We start from the raw sequence: 11,593 nt of genomic DNA on the forward strand, positions 1-11,593 counted from the left end.
CCAGTGAGTGGGTGGGAACATGCAAATCAGGTGCAGAGGATTCTACAGTGGGGATTGGTCGGTTTTGCCATTCTGCTGTGCATAAAGTGAACCTTTTCAGAAGCAGGATGAGAGAGAATCTCACCATCTCCAAGAATGAACAGCCGCGAGCGAGAGCAGAGTACTTCTGAGATCCTTTCACCAAGAAGTGGAGGCATGAGACAGTGGTGGGTTTCCCAGCGCATGGAGCAAGGAGAGCCTAGTGCCCTGGAGTTGGCTTGCAGAGTGGAGGACCCTTTGGGCATTTATCAGTGCTGAAGGAGCTTTGTGACACTTGCCTGAGCAGGACAGAGGCCAAGGGGCCATGTGTGAGAGAGGCAGAGGACCAGAGAGAGATGTGCCTGCTAGTCTGGCTGAGCAGAGGCACGGCTGCGGACAAAAGCATTGTATCTTTCATGTTTTCTGACCTCGATTTGCTGTGAGCAGTTAACTTTCCTAATGAGCCCCCATAATTGCGTCTTGTCTGTGAATTGTGTGTGGTCACTACAGCGAATTATGAAAGCCAGCAGAAAATGAAGGTGTCTCGGTGGCAACTGATGACACGTCGGGCTGCTAACTGCAAGGTCGGCGGTTCGAAACCATGAACTGCTCTAATGGAGAAAAACAGGGCTTTCTTACTTCTACAAAAGTTACTCTCAAAAAGAAAGAAAGATTCTACTGCAGGGCTGTTATGCGTGGGCATCGGCGAGAGGGCAGTGAGCTTGGGTTGGGGGTTTGGCGGCAGAGTGGGTGACATTTTGGGCTCCTAACCCAAAGCAGCTCGAAGCCCCCAGCACTGCTGGGAGAACAATGAGGTTTCCCGCTCTGTACAAGATTAGCAGCCTCAGGAACCCAAGGGGGCAGCTCGGCTCTCTGCGATAAGGTTGCTAAAAGTCGGGATGGAGCCCATGGTGTGAAATGCTGGGTCTGAAAAGGGAAGTTGGGTGCCACACCAGCAATATTTGTCAGAAGAGGATACATAAGATTGGGAGGTGGAGGCATGTCTGGCTTCTGTCTCATAGAAACCGTCCTCGGATGGGTGTAGAATTGAGACTCTCCTTCCTCTCCGTGTAGCCAGAGCCGTTTCCACCCTGGCATTACTTAGACGAAGTGGGTATCATTGTCCCCTCCCCTCCAAAAAAAGAAAGCAAACACTGGATCACATTGAGTCGATTTCTACTTATGGAAACGGCATGTATGTCAGAGTGGAACATTCCCAGTGATGGATTTTTCAGAAATCAAATAATAAGCCTTTCTTCTGAGTCAACGCGGGGTGAACTCATACTACCACTGTCAGTTAGCAGCCAAGTACTTAACCCTTTGTGTCACCCAGCGACTCCACTCCCATTTTACAGAGGGGGAAATGGAGGCCCAGGAAGATGAAATGATAGACTCCCAGCCAGGGGCAGGGGCAAGGCAGAAAGATACTTGTCCTGGCTCTCAAGCCTCACAACCAGGTTCTGCCATGAGCCTGCCCTTCTAGGGCAGAACCCACGCCAAGGGCTAGGAGGGCAGAACCACGCAGGACCCTGGGCAAAGGGAATGCCATCATTTGAAGTCAATGCGTCCATGTTCCTCAAACCAAACCCACGGCCCCCAAGTCAGTTCAGACATACGGTGATCCTACAGGGCAGGGTAGAATTGCCCCTTAGGGCTTCTGAAGTGGTAGGATCCTTATTATGAAAGCAGATCGGATCGTCTCATCTTTTCCCCACAGAGTGGCCAGTGGGTGCAGACCACCAAGCTTTCTGTTTGTAGCCCAGGGCTTACGGTGCTGTGGCTTGAGGGAGGGCTGTGTGCACACGTTAGGAACTGGTTAACCTGGCCTGAAAAGAAAGCATGACACCATCACCTCCTTCTCATTGTCAAGAAAGTGCCAGACACCGAAACGAAACACCTAGACCAGCAGTTCTCAGCCTGTGGGTCGAGACCCCTTTGGGGGTCGAACGAACGACCCTTTCACCGGGTCGCCCAATTCATAACAGTAGCAAAATGACAGTGATGAAGTAGCAACGAAAATAATTTTATGGTAAGGGGTCACCGCCACCTGAGGAACTGTATTAAAGGGCCGCGGCATGAGGAAGGTGGAGAACCACTGACCTAGACTCTGAGCCCACCTGTGTCTTTCATGTCACCTCTGACACAAGGACAAGGGTCAGCCTGTGCTCAGGAAAACTCAGCACGGGGCCAGGGAAAGCCAGGAGTCTGACCGCAACCTGCAGACCACCGTCCCGAGGCCTGAGTCGACTCTCCCATGCTTACTGCTCTCGGAGGGACCCATCAATCACTGCACAAAATGTCCCCGCAACCTCTGCCAGTGCACTTGTACCTTGAAAAGCTCACATTCCCAAGTCTCTGCTTTCTCCCTTTAATGTGAGAACAGTCACACTCGCTTACTTTCGATCAATAAATAGATGTAGCTTCTTAATATGGGACTTAGTCCGGTTTCTATTTGAAAACCTAGAAGATGGACACATAATTTTTTGAGGTTTCTGGATAATAATTGCACTTAATTGAGTATAAATTAGACGCTGGCAGAGAGGAAAGCTATTTGTGCCGCAATATGATCTCTTATTTTCTGCCCTGGACCACACAGGAGAGCTTCGAATAAATTTCTAAGACTTAACTTGGTGCTCTCAGTAATTTAACTATCCATACATTATTTTTAGCATCACGAAAATTCCTTGTAATGATGGCTTTCAAAGATAGGACTGGCGTCCCCTTAGAGACTGATTCAATTTAAATTTTTCCAGCAATCCAGCGGGGAAGGGATAGGGAGGTAGGAAACAAAAGGAGGGGACTCAGTTAGAAGCCCCCCTGAAATGTCCCAATGTTTGCTTTCTGTGGATCCCACCGGACCACTGGCTCTAGGATGGAGACAGCACTCCTTCTCTGTGCTGGCCTTGACCTGAGCTGCTTTGGTGTTCCTGGCAGGTGTCTGACATATTTGTCTGGCAGGGCCCTGATGGTGGCCACACAGGAACACCCCAACTTCTCCTCCAGCATTTTAAGATCCATGCGCTGAAATAAGGGCGGATGGGGACTTCCTATATTCTGGAACTTTCTCAGTTCAGGCAAGTAAGGAAGTTATCAGAGCGCAAGGTGTTCAGGAGAAGAGGATGCGATGATCAAATAAAGTGGGTGGAGTCGTTTCCGGCACTTCTCTTCATTTCCTGTGCCCTCACGGTATTCATTGGTTTGGCTGCATAGCTGTACCATGTCTGCCAGCACCCATCCCAACTCACCCATCACAAACCACCCCCATACATCCCGATACAACCCGACCTCCATCCCTACCTCACTTTGTCTCCAGTCTACCAAATACATATGGTCTCAATCAACTCTGGCCCAACCTCACCCATTCAATCAACGCAAGCTTTGAGAGTCAATCCTAATCCATTCCAACCCATACTCACTCTGTCTCAGCCAATCTCGTTCCATCCCCAGAATACCCCAGAGTCCCATGCTTTCAACCCCATCCTAAGCCACACCCATCCTACTCCATTCGATCCTATATCATCTCACTATCCCTCTCAATCCCTTCTGAGCCCACTCTCTGGTCCATTCTCATTTGTGATTGTACATTGGAGCATGATTATTCTCCATGTTACCTGAAGCTACCTGAGACGCCCAAAGGCTCCAACCTCTCACTAAGCTAAGTGTATACTTGGATGGGTGGGGGGACACAGTCTCATCTTTAAAGGAAGGGTGTGAAGAACAGTCCAGGGTGTTAGGCTCCCAAGAGTCCAAGGAGACAATAAATGAGCTTCTTTTGCCCCCTTGACTGACAAGAGGCAGGAAAGAGTTCTAAGAACCAAACATCTTTTTAGGTTGAGAAATACCCACATTTCCCAGCCCATCCAGCCTTTGGTTTCTGAGAACTGGAGAGAGTCAATTCCCATTTAAAGTCAGTGATTTATGAGACAAGGTCTTATGTGAGGCTGAGGATAATCCTCCATTTTCCAATTGAACAGCTAATCACAAGGTCAGAAGTTCAAACCCACCAGCTGCTCTACAGGAGGCCAATGAGGTTATCTCTTCTCAAAGATTTACAGCCTCATAAACCCTATGTAGGTCTCAGGGTCAGCTCCTTGGCAGTGGGTAGGTTTTATCCCACCCAAGAAGAGAAACCCAGGCAGGGTAGTGTCAGTGGCACTCCCCAACATCTAGAGGGAGCTAGAGGGTACTCCTCTGTCCCCTTCTTCAAAGCAGAGCACTGAAATGGATGTTGAGTTGGATGAGTTGGACAGCTTTTAAGGATTGCCAGGGAAGAGAGACTGTATCTTGGAGAGGCAGAGAGTTTAGATGATTTCTCTAAGAGGGTGGTGCCGAAAGCAAGTAGCAGTAGTAGTAGTAGTAGTAGTAGTAGTAGTAGTAGTAGTAGTAGTAGTAGTAGTAGTAGTAATAGTGATTGATGCAAATTGCAATCCAGCCAATTCAACAAGACCATGTCTTCTCTTCTAGCCCAGCACAAACAGCTCTTACAGCCCTTACAGCCATGGGGGGAAGCGAACCCCTCCGGCTTCCTCCGGTAGCTTTGGGAACATGACTGGCCATGCTCCTATACACAATCACAAATGGGAATTTTGGAAAAGCATCTAGCACATATTCAGTGTTGACAATGAGCCCCACAGTGATAAGGGCCCTCCATGAGGTAAGAGGATGGGCCCTCTGCCTTCTTTTCCAATTTGTTCTATGACCTTGGTCAGATTGCTTGATTTCCGAACTTGAAACTTGACGGTCATGTCCAGAAAGCATTTAGCCATCCCTCTGTAAGGAGAGCTGGTACTGTAATGCAGCCAGATCTGGTTCCCACTTGGGGATGCTTCTTCAGCCCTTTCCACTCCTCCCAGCCCCCGACTGCCTGCGGAATATTCAAGAAAGCAGTGAAGGAAAGGGCATCTTGAACTCCAGATAACTGGGCTCCAATTCTCTCAACAGGTGCTTACTGGATGTCTATTTGGGCAAAAGTATCCCGGTGGCATTGAGCCCCAAGGTCAGCAGTTAAAACTCACCAGCCACTCCTATGAAGAAAGATGAGGCTCTCTAGTCACGGAGAGAGTTGACGTCTTGGAAAATCACAGGGGCAGTTTGAGTCTGTCCTTATATGGTCACTATGAGTCAGAATCAACTCGATGGCAGTGAGTTTGAGGTTTTGAGTCTAAGTATGGTTTGAGTCTGACTATGTGCTACAAGTTGGGCTACAATGCCGCCAGAGTTCACGGTCCTTTACAGAAAGATGTGATGTAAATCCTAACCTCTATGCCTGTAATTATAATTCCATTGGAAAACCAATTGTCTTACTCTTGCTAATGAGGCGGGATCAGTGTAGGGTGTGTTTTGAGTCAATCTCTGAGAAGATGTGGAGGGAGCAGACTAGGGTTGCAGAGTTGAGGGGAGGGAGCAGACAGAGGGCCACACAACCATCCCAAGGAGCCAGGAACAGCAGCTAAGGGGCCTTCCCCAGGAACCAACAGACACTGAGGGCCTTCGCCCAGAGCCAGCACCTGTACTTAGACGTTCACTCTCCTAAACAGTGAGAAAGTCAAGTACATTTGGGGTATCTCTATTGTAGAAACCTTGGACATTCAAGACAGCACCTCGTTAAATGAGAAATACCAATGAAGTCATCCTGAGCTTTACAAGAGGGTAGCAGGTGGCGTTGTGAGATGCCACAGTGGAGCTCAGTCGAGATGGACCCTCGGAGCTAAAGGAACAAAAGGCCAGTGGAACTGGTGGAAATGAAGGGATGAGGACAGCCTGAGAGATGGAAGACAGGTCTCAAGTCCAGGCCTCAAGTTCCAAATCCTGCAGCCCATTGGGAAGAACCAGGTGGAGGGAGGAAGGTGGTCTAGGATGTGACACCAATGGCCCTCTGGGAAATAGCATATCAGCATGATTTTGTAGGCAGTAGTGTAAGGGATTTGTAGTCAGGCAGACATGGGTTCAAACCCTGACTTGGCCATTCACTTGTTTTGTGGATAAGTCGCATGCTCTGTGTGAACCTATTTCTTGGACTTTACGGTAGGAGTAATAATATCGACAACTCGAATGGGCTGTGGTGAAGATTGAGTTAATGTTTGTGCGTTCCTGGAGCAGGGCCAGGCACAAGGTGAATGCTCAGGAAACATTAGCTATTCCTGCTACTCCCTTGGGTGCGCAAACAGCTTTCTGGCCATGGTAGGCGAGTGAGGACATGGTGAGAGTGCGTGCGTGCGTGCGTGTGTGTGTGTGCGTGCACGCACTCGGTCCCCAGGGCGCCTGCTTAGCTCCAGCTTCCATTGAATGGGCATATTTGCAGCAGTAGGGCTTGTACTGGGCCTATTACATGCCTGGTTTCTAATCTTTCCCACAATTCAGGAATTATCTGTCCCTGCGCCTTGGAGAGGTCTGAGATCAGCAAGGTCTCCAGATAAGGAAGATCTGAGGTGGCTGAGCAATGAGCTCTCCTCGACCCTGCTGGCGACCCAATGACAATGAAACCGGCAGGCCAGGCGCATGGGATCCAGGGGGTGCTGCTGAAGCTACCAGGTGGATCGCTGGGCAAACCCAAACTTCTCAGGGTTCCAGACCCCACACTTTGGTTTCCAGGGCCCTAATTGAACAAAGCTACATACTTAACACACAAAATACGGTCAGCTTTAAAATAAAAAAGAAGCTACAAACCCACAGCCCAATTGCAAATGGAAATTCAAATCAAACACAGGCAACAGTTAAATGCCCTCTCCGTGGGGTCGGGAAATGCCACAGGCGCACTCTTGCACTGGTTCTAGAACCTAGGGCTGGTTCTCCCAGATCCGATCCGTAGCATTTAGTTCTGAGAACAAAGTAACTGGAGAGCCAGTAGCTGTGTGATCCTATTACCTTTGCATATCTGGCTCCTTGGGGCCCTGCAACTCCTGATCTCCCCTTGTCAGTCCCCAGAAAACCCTCTGTGGGGAAAAATGATCCTCTATTGTGATAACCATTTCAGATGCATGAGTTCTACAGCAGGCCCTGAGCTGGGTGCGAGGACTTGTCCCTGCCTTCAGGAAGCTCACAGTTTAAGCTGGGACGCTGACAAATACACACCCTTCATACCATTACCATGTACAGTACGCTAAAATGCTGGGTGCCTTCAGCGCACTGATCTGTAAGCGCTTGGATAATGAGCTGAGAAGGGGGACTTTAAAAAAAAAAGAATCTGTATTGTGCTGAAGCAACAACATGGTTGGCAGGAGAAAAAAATCAGGATTTTGTTGACATTCCTTATATGTATTTTATGATTTAATGGTGCTCTAATGTGGAATTATTTACTAAGGAGATGGCTGGCATCACAGCCTCTTCAGCGCTCAGAGTTCCATAATCCACACAGAGAAGAGTAGACTCGATCTGGGGACTGTCCAACGGGGCCTAGTCAAGACAGAACCTGGTGACCACCTAAGAAAGGCAGCAACCCCGCGCCAGGTGTGCCTGAGCTGGCGGGAACTGGGTTTGGGTATCCATAGGGCATACTGGGGACTCAGGAGAGGAGCTAAGGAGTTTGCTTTGGAAGAGAAACACCCAAGTGAAGATGTCCAAGAGTCAACTAGACACATCGACAGGCTAGTCCCATCACTTCCGAGGGCTAGGAAGCCCGTCGACCTCAAACAGGCCAAATGTATGGCAGGAGAGAGATATTAGGGAGTTACGGTCTTCTAGTGGAAGGAGTGGACATGCGTGAGCTCACCTGGGGAGTGGTGTAGGGGGAGAGGGGAACGTACCAGAAATAGAACTCTGTGATCCCATATTGAAAGGAGGGGAAGAAAGCTACCTACTATTAGGAAAAGAAGCACTCAAGACTTAGGGCAGAAATCAATAAAGCTGATACCTGCCCTAGAAACCCAGGGCTGGGAATGTACAAAGTGCCCCAAGCCACAGTGAGCAAAGGAAGAGAAGGGCAGTACAATGGATTTGACCATTTGGGTGATCAATGGTGGTCTTTTCTAGAAAGTTTCGGGGGAGACCTGAGGTCAGCAGCTGAATTACAGGGAATGAGTGGCAGCAGGGCAGTGGATTGAAGACGTCCCTTTGGAGGGAAGCTGATTGTAAAAGAGCAAGAAGATGGGAGATCAAGTTGAAAATGGCAACTCGAAAGGTTAGATGGGAAGCTTAGTGGAGGAGTTTGAGACAGTGGCGATGGCAGGGCTGCACAACTTGAAGAATGTTGTCTGTGCCATTGACCTGTCAATGCCAACGTTGCTATGGCAAAGGGAGAGAGATGACATGGGATAGGATAGTGGCGAAAAGAGATCAGTGGGGCAAAAAGCATCCGCTGACTTGGTTTCTGCTTACAGGCCTAGGGAGACAATGGAATACAGGAGTGATGTGTTGCCTGACAGAAGGGAAGGGCAGGAACCTGCTTCTAAAGGGGTGGTGTGAAGTAGAAGATTTGGGGGAGCACAGAGGTAAATTAAAAAGGCTCCCCTTTTCAGATCTTTATATTCATTTCATCCAGTCATCACTGGGCCAAAAGGGCTGCTCAGTCTGGAACATCTTTGAAAGTCAACAAGATGAAGAAGGTACAAAATGAATGTGCTTCCCCCCTTCTAATGTGCCAGATCCAGGCAATCATCTGTCACCAAGTCCACTCCCAAATCTCTTGAGGCCTGCAAGGCCAAGTGGCACATTGCGAAATGCGGGAAACTTTTAAAAGAAACGCATTAGAAGCCAGAGTCCGCCTGCCAGAGAGCAACTCCAGCAAGCACTGCCACCACCCCACCCCGCCTAGCCCCGCCCCCCACTTCTCTAAGGACCTAAGCGCTGGCAGCAAATGGATCTCTACAGGGCAGAGTTCCAGCACAGCCAAGCAGTTTGCAAGCTCCGGTTCTGGTGAATTGGCCTTTTCCTTTCCCCTGGAGGCCTGAACTCTGGGGGGTGGGGGGCGGGTCAGGGAGAAATCTATCCAAGAAAAAAAAAGAGTTTAGTCAGACCCAGGAAGTTCAGGGTTGGTTAAACCAGAGCAGGCGGGGGTAGGGAGGGGGAGGGTTGGGGGTGGGTGGGTTGACTTACCAGGCCAAACCTCAGAGAGGCCTAAAGGCCCGTAGAGAAGGCCCCCCCGCTACTGCCCCTATGTCAAGTCTGGGTGACCAGCAGCATTGATTGGTGTATACAGCTTCCAGTTGGGTGTAGGTTTGAGCGAGGCCGTGCTCCCAGGCGCGTGCACCACGGGCGCCCCTCTCTGGGTGTCGGCGGCTATGACTCTTAGCAGAACCAGAGAAAGTCTACTCAAGTCCAGGGGGAGGCTGGGCCGGCTCAGGGCGCCCTCCCTCCAGAGAGCGCAGGCATAGTGCGACTGGGGGGGCGGGAGACACTGTGGGTGGTGCCTTCACCAGGTGCTGGGGTCCAGAGTGAGCCTGGCAGGCGCCATTCATCAACTCTGCCAGGGGACGGGACCACTCTCCAAGAAGGGGTCTCTGGGTGTTGGGGTGACTGAGGCAAAGCCCTCAGAGGTTCCATTGGTGGTTAAAACAGACAAAACAAAACTGGCGCGCCGCCTGCGGGGCCCAAGGGTGGAAGCTTTGGCAGCAGGTGTTTTTGGGCTTCTCCCCCAGTGGGGTTGAGCCTGCGGACTAACAGAAAAGGCTCTGCCGTCCCCCACCCCCCACCCCCAGGCGCCACCCTTTTGAGCCAGTCCCCACCGGGGCGCGAGGAACTTTCTAGGCTGTAGCCGAAGCTGAGCCTCGGAGGCATGCGTGGAGTAAAGTGGGAGAGAGACAGCCGAGGCGAGTAGCCCCCACGGGGAACCAGGCTCCCTCCCAGGGCCGCCGGCTTTCCGCTGTCAGCGAGCTGCAGCCAGACGCCCCGAAGTTCGGGGCCTCATCGCACCCGCCGGGCCTGCCCCCTTCTCGCCTCGGTCGCCCCGAGCGGGTCCTGCCGCCCGCGCCGCCAATGCCGCAGCCCGGGCGCTGGGCTGCTGCAGGGCGCGGGAAAGGGCACTTTGGCGCGGAGTGGAAACCGAGGGGGACGTGGCGGCGCGGTGCCGGGCGGCGACACTCCCTCCCCCGCCCCGGGCGCAACCCCCGCCCTCGCCTCGCTGTCAGTCAACACCCTCCAGCCGGCACCAGAGCCCTTCTGCAAAACGTGCGCGGGACCCCAGCCCTGGGCTCTTGCCCACCTGCCGCCCCCCCCCAAAAAAAAACCCGGCGCGACGACGAGGAGGAGGACAATTGGGGAGGGGGTGGCGGCCGCAGACTGCGGGCGGCTCCGGGGGGGGGTTCCATTCGAGAGAAAATGGGCGGGGGCGGGGAGGACCCGCAGCCGCGGACATGGGGAAGGGGCGCGCCCTGTCTCAGCCCCCAGACGGGTGTGCCAGCCAGAGACTGGGGGATGGAGGGAGGGGGGGCTCCGGGAAAGTTTATCGGGGAAAAGCCTGGCACCTTGGGGGCTGGCTGGCTGAAGCAACTGAAGCCACGGTCGGGCTGCCCCGCCACCCCGGGAGGGGATGCGTGTCTCCCCGGCCCCCACGCCGCCCGGAGCCGGCCAAGTTGTGGCAGGGGGCTGGGGGCAGCGGTGAGGATGGAGGTGGGGACGCGGCGGAAGGTGGGATGGCGGGTTGGTGGTAGAGAAGGAAAGCGGAAAGCGAGGGTGGGCGATTGGGCGAGTGCGGGTTAAGGTGGGGCGGCGGCGGAGGAGGGGGAGCACGGAGCCCTGGTCGAGTATGGGTGGGCTCGCGGGCTCGGGGCTCGGGGCTCGGGGCTCGGGTGGGGCGCGCGGCGGCCGCGGCTTCTCGGCGCAGCCGGACTTACCCGCGGCGGCCGAGGCGCCGAACAGCCCCCAGCCGAGCAGCAGCAGCAGCGGCGGCGGCGTTGGTGGCGGCGGCCGGCGGCCCCAGCGGCGCCCGGCGCCCGGCACGAGCGCCGAAAGCCCGGCTTCGCCGCGAGCCCTCCCCGCGGGGCGGCCGCAGCGCCCCTGCTCCCATCCCCGCGAGCGCGGCATGGCGCGGCCGGCAGCGCCGAGGGAGAGGCTCCGCTCGCCGCCGAGGAGAAAGGAGGTCAGGAGAGCTCGGGAGCGTTTTTTCTGCTCGGAAAAAAATCCCGGTACGCGGGAGCCCTGAGCTTCTGCGGCTGGAATGAACCAAGTGTCCGCCCGGCCGGGGAGAGGCGCGCTGCGCTCTCGGAAATGACTCGCTCCAATCCCGCTTCGCGGGGTTCGCGCCGGGGGGCGGGGGGGAATTATCCCCGGATTAATCACTCCGGAGCCGCTTCTCCGCCGCTCGAAAGGCTGGGGGTGGAGGCGCAGCGGAGGGAAAATATTGGGTGGGGGGGGAGCTCTTCAGCACCACCTCCACCTCCAAATAAACCACAAATTACATCTAACGGGTTGTTTATTCCTGTTTGTTTTACAATTGACCAGTTTCTTTTAAGTTCAATCCTCTCATTTCCATTTATAAGATCGCCCATTAATATATCTCCCAGACACACACACACACCCACGCACGCACACACACAGATACAGAAACACACTCTGACACACCACACAGACAAGCACACACGCCGCTTCCACATTTGGAAATGGGAATACTGTCTGGGCGAAGGTAATCAAAAAAGGACGCGGC

At 53.2% G+C, this 11,593-nt stretch overlaps 1 protein-coding gene across 4 annotated transcripts in view; it reads right to left on the minus strand.

The window, feature by feature from the left end:
- CSMD2 (CUB and Sushi multiple domains 2) overlaps positions 1-11,143 on the minus strand; it is a 781,206-nt gene extending 770,063 nt beyond the window's left edge. For all 4 annotated transcript variants that reach the window (XR_012785340.1, XM_075553739.1, XM_075553737.1 and 1 more), the window contains exon 1: positions 10,785-11,143. Coding sequence is in view for 3 of the 4 variants with exons in the window: in XM_075553739.1 (XP_075409854.1) it covers positions 10,785-10,974 (190 nt within the window). In the remaining variant the exon portion in view is untranslated. The remainder of the gene's footprint in view (positions 1-10,784) is intronic.
- Positions 11,144-11,593: the final 450 nt, after the last annotated feature.

This window comes from Tenrec ecaudatus, chromosome 1, assembly GCF_050624435.1.
Source record: "Tenrec ecaudatus isolate mTenEca1 chromosome 1, mTenEca1.hap1, whole genome shotgun sequence".
Lineage (NCBI taxonomy): Eukaryota > Metazoa > Chordata > Mammalia > Afrosoricida > Tenrecidae > Tenrec > Tenrec ecaudatus.